Source organism: Corvus brachyrhynchos, unplaced genomic scaffold (genome assembly GCF_000691975.1).
Source record: "Corvus brachyrhynchos isolate BGI_N302 unplaced genomic scaffold, ASM69197v1 scaffold194, whole genome shotgun sequence".
NCBI classification, from domain to species: domain Eukaryota; kingdom Metazoa; phylum Chordata; class Aves; order Passeriformes; family Corvidae; genus Corvus; species Corvus brachyrhynchos.
The window spans coordinates 5,388,610-5,403,780 of NW_008237890.1; the positions used below are offsets into that span (position 1 = coordinate 5,388,610).

Sequence of the window (15,171 nt, forward strand, 5' to 3'; positions counted from 1 at the left end):
TGCTGGATGCTTGCTCATTCTTGAAAGGCGTAGGGGAAACTTCAGATTCACTGCTCTCATTATATTCATTTTGGGTCGTAAGGCTTGGTTCACGGAGCCTCATTGCTGGCTGTTCCAGCAGGAGGCCATTTGGAGGCAGCCCCAGCAGTGGAGCAGAGACTGGATTTATGTACTGGAATGGAAGCAGGACTGCAAGGCTATTCGGGATGTTTTCAAAATGATGAATGCTAGAAGGGTTGCTATTCTCCAGGTGAGCAAGGAGACTTGGGCTCCTGGTGCGATTATTGCTTTCAATAAAAGTCCTTATATCTGAATCTGTCTTTGAAGATGGCACAGCCACAGCCTGCCCTTCTTTTTCTTGAATTGCCATCAGCTCCACGATAGATTTCGTTTCTCCAAATCTCAGGAATTGCTGAAGGGTAATGATCTCTTCTTCCCTGGACATGATGGCCCAGCGGTCCAGGACCTTGCCTGCAGCATCCTAGAGGCCATATCAAAGAAACAACAAAGACAAACACAAAGAAAAAACTTATTGATTCTGCATAATTACTGAAGAAATTGCTCTGCTGCCTGAACATGAAACACTACACTCAAAAAAAAAGATGGAAACAGTGTTTTGACCAAAAAATACAAACTTTCCATCCATGCAAATACTGTCATAAGAGTCACAGTTAGAAAACCAGATTGAGTTTAATAATGTCAGAGTAACAAAATGTAGACCCTGGGACTCTGTGATCTAAAATGCTTTCAGTATTTTTATTTTAACAACAGTGATCTCTGTAGAATGCTACTGTTTAGAATACATTAGTAAAACATGAACTGCTGCTGTGCACACCACTGTAAAATAGAAAAAATTGTACCTTAATCACTATTAAATGGTAACACTATTAGAAAGAGCTAAATAAATGCGTTTGATAGATTCTTCCTTAAATACAAGCAGATATAAGACTGAAGTAATTTATAGGCCATTTCACAAAAAACTTTGATGCAAGGCAAAATGTCTTAAAAATAGCACATAACACTTGTACCTTAATCCTTTTTTCCCCGGACTATTACTGGCAATTGATTGTAAGCTTGCAATTTTGGTATGGTTTAGACTTGAGAGATTACTTTTTTTGTAGCCTTGTTATAAATGACAGTTAAAAATATATAAAAAGTAAGGATCTGATGGATGTAGGTAGCATAAATGTGTAAAAATGTTGTCTCTTAACATTGCCTTCTGATAGCAAGGGAAAAATCCAGAGAGAATACACATCAGTAATCACTAGACTATCTGTTGTTAAATATACATTAAAAAGCATTTCACACTTTCATTTTTGCTAGTAAGCATGAGATTTGCCTGAAGGTAGGACTTAAAAATTCTGCAATGTAATGTCAGGCAATCCATTCCAGCAAGTATTGATAAAAACATATTAAAATACTTATATAATGAATACATCATTTTATTGGCATCTTTCCTTTTGGGCAAATGCTGGACATAACATTAGCACAGTAACTATAACCAACAAGAAATGTGGAAGGCCATCAAACCAGATTTATTCCAATGCTTCTTCATGCATTAAACAGTTCTAAAGCCTTACAAGACACACCACCATACTGCCTCTGATACTTTTACATCTGAGTCTCAGGTTCTGAACCTTATCCGAAGACTTTGGACTACACATTATTGTAAAAACCATTGACTTTTGTATGATTATGAAGACTGAAAATACCTTTTTTCCCCTCCAGCCCCTTTACCCCCGGATTTATTTTTTTATTTATTAAATTAATTAATTATTTTCAGTCTACAGAGGATTGATTCTTCTCTTCCCTCATATTTTCTAGAGCACTGAAAAATATAATTTTGCAATGTCAAATGCTAAAGCATGCATTTAACTAATTACAGTTGATTTTATTGTTTCAGTCTGGACATGTTCAGTTCAGCTCACCTCTCTGGGTATAAAGTTAATGCGAAAGGTTAAGGCCATGTATGTTTCAGTACCTTAGAAACAACTACAAAATCTTTAGAAATGCTCCACACACAAACATTTTCACTCAAACCCTGAAAGACTCTGAAACCCTCAACAGCAAATAACTTGGAAAATCTTACCCAGTTGACCCAGATGGAAAGCCCCAAAACCCATCTATGTGTAGAAAATGTTCAGTCTGTATTTACAGTGATGAACAAAACATCATGATGCGGATGCTGGTTTTGGTTTGCAGCATTAGTCAGGTAATGTCCCCACCTCTGAACACCCATAAGCACAGTGGACATCTTTGATTTCTATGTTCTTACAGTTCTTGTTGTAGCAGTATTTTACAGGCAGTCAGTACTATCTAAGGGAAATCATCTAGAACATCAAAATTCCCTCCCAACAAGAAAAATAAGTGAAACAAAACAAAACCTAAATTGGATGAGGGGTGGAAGGAAAAAAACACCAAGCCATAAAAAAATTAAAGGACAGGTTTATATTTTAAAGCTCCAATATTGTATTTGGTTTTTTCCATCCAATTAACTTTACCTATTCTCTCCTTGGGTAAGATCTAAAGTTTGTTACATCTACTTCAATTCCTACATGGAACTGCAAAACCAGACTTGGTTCAGATTTTGATCACTGTCACATCTGACCTGGTCTATATGCACACATTTCCCATCCCAAATCACAAATATTAATTCCTTCTAACTGTAACTCTGCTTACATATATTGAATTAGGATTCCTGTCTGCTGCCAGCTGCAGGCTGCTTTGTAATTTACTATTGCTACATTTTATTTTGTTTTTGTTTTAATTTGTAAATCACTCACACATGTAACTGATGCTTTACAAAAATGGATATGTACGTAAATAAAAGTTAATCACAGACAGCTCAAAATTAACTCATGAGAATAGTAGGTAGAGATCCTACAATAGACTCCCACATATAAGGGGAAAGCAGTGTCACACAGTCCGTCCCTGAAGGCAGCACAGTCAGCTCTCTGCATACACAGAACCGGCAGGCAAGCATCTAAATGGAGGGCTTCCCTGTGTGCTTTGAGGGAATTATTCCACTTCTTAACTGGGCAAAGCTGGCACTTATCTACATGAGTTATCTCTTGATGAGACACTACTACCCTTTGTTTCATTTTGTTTAAGAGTTTACAATGAGGAGCACCAGACCTTCAGCAGCTGTAAGTCCCACTGATCAGAGAAACTGGCAGTCAAGGTTGTGATAGTCATGGAGTTACCCTTGCTGTCATAAAAAAAGTAGGGAATCAGAAAGTTGCTCTTAAATAATCCTTGTCTACTCCTGCTAGTTATATCAAGCTTTAACTTGTTAATTTTCAGCAAGAAGTTGTTTGGCCTTTTTTGCCCAACAAAAGTAAACAGAAATGCACAGATGCCTATATTCCATAAAACCCTCACTGCTTATGGATACTGTCTAGCATATGCTTCAATATTTACATAGTGAAAGCATTCCATAAATCATTGTAAGTATGCATTATGCAAAACTAGATAAAGAGTGAATAGGAATGTCATTTTTTGATAAAAATTAAAATTAACAAAAAATCTAACCATTATCCCATTTGAATTTAGCTATAACTAGCTAGGGATCTTTCTGTATATAATAATACTTGATTAGAGGTTCAAGTCCTTTCTTACACGTAATCGATTTCTTGTTTCTTACAATCTCTCTCATGCTAAATTTTCTCCCCGAAGCCATTAAAGCATATCAACATTTAAATACTTCATGACAAAAGGTTCCAATTTATATTACTTTTTTCAGCTCACAACTGATTAAGCCAAGCCTCCTGTGACAATGTGTACAAGGAAGTCAGTGAGTACAGAGATACCACTGCATGCATACAGCTCTAAGCCAGGCAGTAGACAAGTAAGCCCAATCTGTACAACATACACTGATTCTCTTCCTTCTTTGTCCATACAGCCTTGCTTTGATTTTTAATTTAATCTATTTTATTTTATTTTGTCTTATTTATTTATTAAATTTTATTTTACTGTGTGGATATCTTTCTCACAATTTCAGATGGAGAAAGTCTTTTAATCTTTAAACTATATTAAATTGACCTCCAAGGATACAAGACATAACCCTGAACCTTTTTTAACTCTAACCACACACTCAAGCCTATTATTTGAATAGATACAGCTCCATGTACATACTACATACACACATACTACATTAGATCTGTAAAGTAATATCATGGTTAATCACCCTGAACCTGGCTTCTGATTTTTGCTGATGGTATGTTAGGAAGAGAAGTATGTGTCAGGATATGTGAGGGTACATCTTGTCTTAAACTTCTGGGTCTAGAAGAACACATGGTGGTATCAAGATGATTATCGTGAATGACACAAACAGGCAACAACAGAAAATAGACACAAAGATCACTCTAATTTTTAGGAGCTTAACTAGGGATGATTGCGAAGGTGAGTCTTTGTTTCCTGAAGGCCTTTAGCCTTTAAATCTTTCAATTCAGTTTTAAAGCCTCCCAATTTAAAAAGTGCCTATTTAGAAAATAAGGGCATCTACACAAGCATATGCTATAAACATACACCCTAAACCTTGAACTTTTGTTACGAAATCAGTTGTTTTAAATTCTCATTTTTTGTGAGAAGCTCCCACGACTGCTGTGACTTCATTAGAGGCAGAAAATTTTATATACACACAGAGAGACACATTTGCGTACATACACAACACAGACTTTTTGCAGTTCTATTCTATTTTACTGATTCACTTCTTAGCATAGGAAAAATGTATGTGTACACCTGCCTGGATACACAGTGAGAGATGACTATACAAGTCCGAGATTAATAGAAAGGTTAAGAAGTAGTTAGATTGCTACTAAAACTAGCCTTATGTTCTAGGAAACACTCAAGGATTATTTTCAGGCACTACTGAGATAACTGCTAAGAACCACTCAAAGTTATACAGAAAAAAAATCATTGCTAGGCTTCATACTTTATTAAGTTTGCATATACACCTAAACTGTGACTTTTGATGCATATCAGTGAAGTTTCCTTGTTACAAAATATTGCATAGATACGTTTGATAAAATAATCAGGCAAGCCCAGAGTTTATCACGAATCTTTCTTCTATAAGCTCTTCTTAAGGAGCTATGTATTTTCTAGCTGATCTCAAAGAAATATTTTGAATGCAGCTGTAACAGTTGAAAAGCAGATTGAAATATATTAATTTGGTCATACTATAATTGCACAGGATGGTTTTAATTAGGGTGTAGACAGAAAAAAAAGTAACATTTGTTTCTAATAAAGAAAAGACTTCATAATTTCCATGATTTAGGGTTTGTTGTTTTTGTTTGGCTGAATTTCCCAGAAGCATCTCTTTGCTTCATAATTGAATTTCAAGCTGTTACACTATGGGTAGTCCTACTACTCCTGGGGTAAAAGTTACCAAAACTGTGCAGCAGCACACCAACTCAGCACAGATGGGACAAAGTGCAACATCTCTAACTCATTTTGTCTAACTCCCACTGATCTCAGTAGAACCAAAGTAAGCCCTCTATCTAGTTTTCCACAGAAATACACTCACACATGCAATCAGATACTCATTTTCCTGATAGGAGTTTTTACCATGCTGAATCTCACTCACCTTTGCTCCTGTAAACATGAAGAAAAGGTATGCATACTTGCTCACTGTGATTTTACATGTGCAACTAATACGAGATTTAACACACTCAATCTGCAAAGAGGCATGGTTGAAATTTTTTCCCCTCAGCTGTCACTTCTGATCCTCCTCCCACCAGCCTCCCTTCACCAATGGAAACCATATGAAAAAAATGCATGTTTAAGTGTCAGCAGTCCTTTCCTCAAGTTGTACTGCTGCAGCAGGAGCAAACAGTGCAGCACTACTGAGTTCTCAGTCAATAATGCAAAACCTTTATATTTTGACTTCACTGCAGCCTCCGTTCTGCTAGAATTGATAGATGTTCTTCCCTTCTGGCACCCCCTTTCTCTTACCAGTTGTTTGCCTTGCCCCAAAGACACAGGGTATGCATGAGGATACCTGCATGCTACAGGAGAAGAGAAGGTGACTGTCTCTCCCCAAAGAATCACAGAGAATTACATTGGCAATGTGTATTCAAACGAAGAATAGCATGAAGGAGACCTTATTTACTTATATATATAGATGTATATCCTTACAGGCTTACTTTGCTGCCAGGTTTGTAACAGTATTTGCCCTGGTTGCTCTTTATTCGCCACATCTCCTTATGCATTCAGCAGCAAAAAAAGTTTTGTGTTTTGACAAAAAGGACCCCCAAAGACTTTTGCAAACTTTACAAACTGATATTGTAGACACTGGGGCAAATCTGGCTGCACTATAGATCAAGAATAATTGCACCATAAACCTGGAGTAATTCCATGGACCACACTGGAAAGTGATTTTTGACCTAACTTAGCCCTGAAACATGATGTGGAGCCAAATCTGTGGGAATATATACTGGGGGTGTACCACCATGGTGGAACACAGCAGCTGTGTAACAACGCACAGGAGCACTGCTCAACGGTTTTGGAGTGAAAGTGAGGAACACCATGTCCTCCTGAAACTGCAGATGAAACATAAGGCAGTGGAATGCAATAACCGCAGCGGAAACCTGGCCGGGACAATGCTGTTAACCACCCACACTCTCGCTTAATGGCCTTCAGGGTCTTTATTGACCAAAAGTATGCAGGCCTTCTGTTTCATATCTTATCCCAAAGATGCATGCAGTGCAGACCCCTCCCTGCACAAGCAACCTGCTGGGGTGCTGGTTCTGGACTAAGCTTCATTGAGTGATATGAAAACACTGGATCCTGAGCACATGACTCTTTTTGGGGACTGAAATTCCTTGTAGTGTACCCCAGTTGCAACATGCCTTTTCATTTCTCAGGTTCATCAACCTTAAATGCCCTTGAAAGCATTGTCCTGAAAGATGATGACACTCCATCATTTGCCAATTACAAAGCATATATGTGGATTGGGGGTAATGTCTCTTACTGATTTCAGAAAAGAAACAGTAATTTGAATTCTTTCCCCTCTTCATGAATGTGTATTCACCTCTGCAAATCCAGTGAAACTATTAGGATGCAAGAGAACTAGTTTTAAATGCTTTGTCTGATTTTTTAAACATGTTGTTTGACTTTTGATAAAATACTCACTTTGTTATAGAATGCTTTTGATTATGGACCAGATAAGAATGTATAATTCACAAGATAGTGACTATTTTTTTCCTGAACAACACCGAATATAGTATTTTTATTTTTAAAACTATAATAGATCACTGTGGGGTTACAGCGTATTTAATCAGAACAGCTTGAGCTTTATTTAATCATAGCAACTACGTATTTGGGTGCCAGAAAAGTTTTTTTTCACATCAGATGTCTGTCCATACTTAGAGGTAAAAATCTAAGCACAACAAGAGTCTGATACTCTTCTTGCATTTACTAGTTTTCACAGTGGTATAACTGCTGTGTTTTAACCCCAGCTGGCCCACAGCACCACACAGCTGCTCACTCACTATTCCCTCTGACCCCGCTGGGCAGGAGAATCAGAGAGTAAAGGTAAACCTTCTGGGCTGAGACAAGAACAGTTTCATAATTGAAATAAAATAAAATATATTACTATTACTGGTAATGAAAAGGAGAGAGTAATAAAACCCAAGAGAAAGAAGTGATGCACAATACAATTTTTCACTGCCTGCTGACTGATACCCCAGACTGTCCCCAAGCAGTGACTGGCCCCTTCCAGCCAACTCCCCCCAGTTTATATATTGGGCATGATGTTCAAGGGTATGGAACACACCTTTGGCCAGTTCAAGCCACCTGTCCTGGCCATGCTCCCTCACAGCTTCTCCTGCAACTGGTTGCTGGCAGCACATGAGACACTGAGAAACTTCTTGGTTTAGGGTAAACACTACTTAGCAACAACTAGAAATCAGTGTGTTATCAACAGGATGCTCATACCAAATCCAAAACACGCTACTGCACCAGCTACTACCAGAAAACAACTAACTCTATCCCAGCCAAAGCCAGGACAAAATACTATGATGTCAACAAAATTTGCTTTGATTCACAACCATCATGGTGGTGACAACTATTAAAAGGCAAAAGATGCCACTAATTGAGGACAGCAGAATTCCTGCTAGCATGGACACAAATTGACTCTTTAAGCTTTAAGAAGATCCAAAGCAATTTTTCAGCAGTTCTCTTTATCTCATTTATTTTGAGATACTAGGGCCACTTCCCAAGTATTTTGCCCTTCTTACCCCAAGAACTGCACAAATTTTCAAATGCAAACATTTATTCCCTTCCCCATCCACTCTGGTTGAGACGTCCCAAAGACTTTTTGAAATAAGAAATTAATGTGAGGTGAACATATGCTTTATGGTAGCTGCTCACAAAAATATTTTTAATGCACACTAAAGGGGAAGAATTTGTTCTCAACATTCCTGAAATGGAAGATTTCATTGAAATTGTTTATTCAAATTTCTTAAACAGCTTTGAAATCCACAACTGTGGACTTGAAGTACAAAGAATATTTTGGTGCCTTTGCTTCTCTACAACCTGCTAGAGTGGAAAATTCATTGAAGTTCTGAAGAAGCTTTGCCACTAATTTGTGGCAAGTAACAGTGTGTTTGTCCTTAGGCCAACATGGCTACTAGAGGCAATTAAATCACCAAGCACATGGTGTATGTGTGTAAAATTTAGAGCGTATGAGGTGTCACAGGCACTTCTCAGCTAATATGTAAACAGAGACATGAACAAGCCACTGAAATAATTTCAGGTACAAAATAACTTCAGAACACAATTTTGCATGCAGGTGGGTTGGAAATAACCATAATGCATGTAACAATAACAGTGATTGATTTTCATTCTCACTTTCACCAATTTTTGCATATATATTTGCCCATTTTGGTACTTTTACTTTTTGGTGTTACTGTTGCAAAATTCAGTGAGGAGTAAAGTTATGTTTTCTCTGGTTTTCTGTGCTTTGGCAGTCTTTCAGTAAGTGTAGTAAGCTCTTTCTGAGCCTCAGTTTCACTAACACTGAAAGAATGACACATAATTTTTATGAGAAACAGGAAATATTCACTGCCCTGATGAGGTATTGTATTTGCAATACACATGGCCACAAGAGACACCCAGACTCTCTTCAGCCAAGACCTTTCCCAATGTACCATGTGATAATATAAACAAATCGTGTCTGATATCCTTGCTCTACTAACATGGACTGCACCAAATGCTGGGCAAGACATCTAACCAGTCAAGTCAAATCAAATTATCAGATGGCCCTTCCCTCACTTTTTAACTGGAAAATGCAACCAACAAAAACTGAGTCTTTCTGGGCTTGTAAGTAAAATTTCCTACTAAGCCAGTAAGAAATTTGCCTAACTGGGGGCATTGTAAGGAATTGAGAAGTTGCCCAAGGACGTAAACACTGGAATGAAAGTGCCAGTGAATTACGCTCATAAACTGGATTTCACTACATGCTTGGTTTTCTGATTGAATCCAAATTGTGTCTCAATAAGGGGATTCAGCTGTACTATATGCAGGATATATGAATGGCAGAAGAATCAGGAGATTGATTTCCATCTTTACTATTCATTAGGGGACATGCATTATTACTTGCAATATATACTACAAGATCTTAATGAGGCTTTTTTTCTTTTATTGCTTACTGAAAAAATTTACAACGAAAAACCACAAGTGTGTCATAGGTGGCAATGTGATGCAAAAGAGAGACAGCAGGGTGCAAAAGTGACACCAAAAAGGCAAAGGTCACTGGAATATAAAAGGGCATAAAGCGAGCTATCAGTTTGAACCTATTAGAGGCAGCGAAATGCAAGAGAAAGTGGGGAAATTATATTACAGTGTACAAAGTAATAATAACTGTGCCTTCATGTCTTAATACCCTCTTGTCCCAGCAGTCCTGACTTTCTAGGCAGCCCACTTCTCCACATTAACAGTAGTCATTTGGAGAGCAGCAAACGTGCCATTAGAAGCACTTTTACAAGTGTATATTCATCCTCCAATTAGCTTAATGTGGCTGCTTTCTGCATATTTTCTATCCAGGCTTGCACAAATCTTATTAATATTTCCCCCTAGCGCTTTGACAGATTACCTTGTCATTATGCATCCTGGAGCCTTTTAAACAATATGGGTAAACTACTGTTTGCGAGGTTAATGACAATTATCCCCTAATTACTGCATAAGTCACTCAGTCCACTTTATCTCATAGGCAGGGTTCTGCTCTGTGTATCTGCCATTGTGTCACTGTAAATGAATCTTGTATAGCTATGTTTATCTGTCGTTGCCTTGTAAATTACACTGACAGAAGAATGAACAAATTACTGTGTATCATCACTTAAATACAGCTTCTGATAAAAAAATGTCCCACAAGCACAACACTTGAATTTTACCCTGATCACAATTAGTAAACATATACTGAATGTTTTAGGAGATATATTTAGACATGGATGGGACACTGTCGTGGAAGAAGGTTCTGAAGTGTTAAGTCTAAGGGCATTAAAACAGAAGAACTAAAGAAAGCTACACTAGCAGTAATTTGATGATTACCTCTGGAGAACTCTTCTGTTAATTTAACAGTTGATAGATGAGCCAGAGATATTTTCCAAACAATCTCATACTCAGGGCTGTGTTGAATTCCACAATTTCTGTTTCTATTGTTTCTGACCACAGCCACACAGGATATTTTTTTATCTGAAAAATCCAAATAAATTTGGAAGAGAAGTAGCATTCATAAAACCACAAGCAATGCTAATTTAATGCATGCGTGTCAGAGAAATATCTGCATCAGTAGAGGAATGGAGAATTGGCAAATACCAGATGCCTGGTATATTCTGTTTTTTGAGGCAACTTCAATGTCACAGTTAAGAGTACTCTATTGGTAGGACATCACAGTGACAGATATGTCTGCTTTGAGAAAAAGGTTGACTTGTTGCTATTGTCCTTGATTCCTTCTTTTGCCAAAGACATCTCAATGTCTCCAACCAGAAGTGCCTACATATTCAGTGCTCAGAGACAAAATTAGCCTATGGTAAAGAACATTAAAACAACAGGTGCTTTTAAAAATAATGCCTTTTCCTGTACTGGTCCTTGGAAGGTACCCAATTCATAGTCCTAGGAACCACAGTCTTTTGCAAACAGTACAGCAAAGACAGTGCAGTTCCACTGTGTCTTGGGACGGTCCCTTCTTGAGTCAGAGAAAGCCTTTTAGTACTGGTTTTGTATTGCTGGCAAACATAGTAATTGAGCAGTGTTAATAATGAGGTCACACATAATATATGTTATCATATTTGGGGTTACACTTTATGCACATATACAATACATTCTCAAGTATCATAATGGTACAGTTACATATTTAAAATTTGTATGATTTTGCTTTATATTTTGTACATCTCTTCATTTAGTAAACCTTCTCATTCTGTACATGTGATAAAATAGGTTCAACACCAGCTTCTGACCAATGTGGTACAAAAAAATCTGAAGTAAGGAAGACAAGATGCAAATTGGAGCAGAATTATTACTCCTGAATCACAGCAATATGAGACAGTTTAAGCCACTGTACAAGAAAAAGAAAGTGTCAGAACTCTCCAAAATATGGTGATTATTTACTGCAATTCAGGAGGTTATACCAACACTGAAAACCCTTTTATCAATGTAAAGTGTAAATTTCTTTTGTTGGATTAAGATAGTGTAACATCTAGAAAGAATGGACAGACGGAAATGTAGCAAAATTACTGATATGACTGAAAATCACAGTGGTTTGAATGGAACACAGATGAGGGCGGCACCTTTGACCATGCTTTCAGTTTAACTTGGAAGAGAAACCTGTAGTGAAACGGTAAGAAAATGTAACAGCCATCACTGCCAGGGATAACTGAAAAGGCTGATCGATTTTGAGTAAGCACTACCTCAAGGGTTTTGGTCCCACTAGGATTGATCTTTGTGTCTGTCCTGTGCTCAGTCAATGCAACTTTCAGCAGGGTATCCACTGCAGAAATAAATGGAAGTGCTGTAGTAACCCTCCGCCCTCCCTCTAAGTATATTATTTTCTCTCTATGCTGAAGGAAAAAAAAACCTCAATAACATGGTAGATGCTAATCTGCAACAAATGGTTTAAAAGTTTAAGGACACAGAATACTGTTATTTTCATGTACAATCTTATTTGGAAAAAAAAAGTTTCTAAATTATTAATATTTCTCTTTGAATTTTAAGCTTCTTTGGCCTCTGACCTTTGCTAATAGCGGAGAAACTGTCAAAAGCTTTAGTGAAACTCAAAAAAGATTACATCAGTTTGGTTTCTCTTGATCAACTAGGTGGGTTACCTTGTCATAAAATGAAAGAAATGACACATATTGACAGTGTGGATTTAGTGGAAGAATAAGCAAGAGAATGATAAATGTGAAGATGAACAAGCACCATTTGCTGGCCTACACCTGCATTCATGTAAAACTTCTTTTTTTGAAACATAATGGATATTCTGATTGAGTAAATTCTTCCAACTTGAGCTGAGGCCTGTGCCACCCCTCTCATTCTTCCATTCAAAGAGCCTGATATCATATGGTGGACATTAGCACAGAAGTGACCTTGGTTCCTGTGCAAAAAACCTTTTTTTTTCCTAGTGAGTTTGCAGCTCCAGATTTACTATTTGAACTACCGGCGCAAATTACCTAAATGCTTGGAAATTCAAACTGAGCAATCAAACCATACCTAGTCTTAGGGTTTAAAGAAGGATCTAAAACATCAAACAGAAATCTCATAACCTAAAAACATTTGTGACCTGTAAAGAAAACCAGTATTTTTACATTTTTAATGCCTTGTCACAGGGTAATCTCAAAGAAAGAGGTGGAGATGGGTATCCTCACGGAAACTGAAGCTTTATTCCTAGACTCACCAGCCACTTCTTATGTATTCTGGACAAACCATGGTCTTTCCATATCTCAGATCCTTCTTTTTAAAATGGAAATAGACAACATTTCCCCTTACTTTATGATTGTAATACAAAACATGCTGCAGATTTTGAAAGGCGGAAGTCCATGGAGCACTACTCTATGATTCTATATGTAATACAGAATTTCATCCTTTCTGACCAACCTTTTACATAATCTCCTTTTATATCAGGTGACTTAATCAGTGGATGAGGGGAAGGCTGTGGTTGTTTTCTGCCTGGACTTCAGCAAGGCCATTGACACTGTCTCCCACAGCACTCTCCTGGACAAGCTGGCAGCCCATGGCTTGGACAGGAGCACCCTTTGCTGGGTTAAGAACTGGCTGGATGGCCGGGCCAGAGAGCGGTGAATGGTGCTGTGTCCGGTTGGTGGCTGGTCACTGGTGGGGTCCCCCAGGGATCAGTGCTGGGGCCAGTCCTGTTTAATACCTTTATTGATGATCTGGATTAGGAGATTGAGTGTGCCTTCAGTAAATTCATGGCTGATACCAAGTTGGATGGAGTGTTGATCTGCTGAAGGGCAGGGAGGCTCTGTAGACAGATGTGGATAGACTGGATTGATGGACTGAAGCCAACAGCATGAGGTTCAACAAGGCCAAGTATCAGGTGCTACATTTTAGGCACAACAAGCCCAAGCAGCACCACAGTCTGGAGGCTGAGTGTCTGGAAAGCTGCCCAGCTGAAAAGGACTTGAAGGGTGCTGGTGACAGTGGCTGAACATGAGCCACCTGCACCCAGGTGGCCAAGAAGTCCAGTGGCATCCTGGCCTTTATCAGCAATAGTGTGGCCAGTGAGACTAGGAAAGGGATTGTTCCCCTGTCCTTGGCACTGGGGAGGCCACATCTCGAACCCTGTGTTCAGTTTTGGGCCCCTTACAACAAGAAAAACATTGCGGTGCTGGAGTGTCTCCAGAGAAGGTCAACAGAGTTGGTGAAGGGTGTGGTCTCCCCCACTATGAGCAGCGGCTGAGGGAGCTGAGGTTGCTTAGCCTGGAGTAGAGGAGGTGCAGGGGTGAGCTTATCACTCTCTACAACTGCCTGAGAGGAAGCTGTAGCCAAGTGGGGGTCCATCTCTTCCAGACAACCAGTGACAGGACAAGAGGTCATAGCCTCAAGCTGCACCAGGGAAGGTTCAGGTGGACAATAGGAGAAATTTCTTCACCAGAAGAGGTGTCAGACATTGGAATAGCCAGGAAAGTGGTAGAGTCACCATGCCTGGAAGTGTTTAAGATATAACTGGATCTGGCATTTGGTATCACAATCTAGTTAACAAGGTGGTGGTGATCAGTCAAGGCTGGTCTTGGTGGTCTCAGAGATCTTTTCCAACCTAATTGATTCCATGATTTTAAGATTCAAGGTAACCTCAAATAAGTTGTATATTATGAACTTGACCTGCCTTTATTAATGTTCAAACAACTCTGCCCCACAGCAAGGTTATAAATGAACTGAGCTACAGAAGAATTGAAAAGAAATGACAGACTTAGGAAGTGCCTATCTAGAGAATTTCAGTAACATTCACACTCCTTTTTTTCAGTGGAGCACGCCAGGACATGGCTGGAAGGATCCACTTCTACGATACTGGGACACATAAACTACCATCAGTCAATGAACACCTTTTCTAGTTCATCCTCTCCAAAGATGACCTTTATTACACTATGTTGCCTTTGTTTCATCGTATTTACTATGTTCAGGGCTTCCCAAGTGAAATAATTCTCAAATAAAAATACCAATCTCTCTTCCCCAAATGGACACCAATGAACTGTCATTAGATTACTTCTAGCACAGCAAATTCTGTAGGAAATAACAGTGCTCATACTTACAAATTTCTTTTGATAACTTTACAAGCTGCCCTCTTACCCCAGGGGGCAGACTGCCTAATACAGAAGAGACTCCCCTGAACAAAAATATTTGTTGCAAAACAAATAAAATTAGTTATTTTTATAAAAAGAAAGCAGTAAGAATAGCTTGGCAAAATGCAAGCAAAAAGTTAATTTTAATGTCTTTGGCACATCTCCAGCTCTTAGAAACAGCATCCAAAGTTGGTCCAATTGTGGCTGATAAAGCAGGCTTAGAGCTGGCTTTCAACTTTCACTTTTTAATAATAAAAAATCAATATATGGAGGATTACAAGCCTCTTGGTTTTGATTTTTTATATCAAAACCAAAAGATGACAAGGTTATGGTGGTGTATGAAATTCAGGCCACAGTCATGATGATACAAATATTTTAT

At 38.4% G+C, this 15,171-nt stretch overlaps 1 protein-coding gene across 1 annotated transcript in view; it reads right to left on the reverse strand.

The window, feature by feature from the left end:
• BNC2 (basonuclin 2) overlaps positions 1–15,171 on the reverse strand; it is a 322,953-nt gene that overhangs the window by 23,053 nt on the left and 284,729 nt on the right. Inside the window, 2 exon segments of the mRNA XM_008632568.2 lie at positions 1–7; positions 10–481. The exon segment at positions 1–7 is cut by the window's left edge and continues 1,482 nt beyond it. Of these exon segments, the coding sequence (XP_008630790.2) occupies positions 1–7; positions 10–481 (479 nt within the window).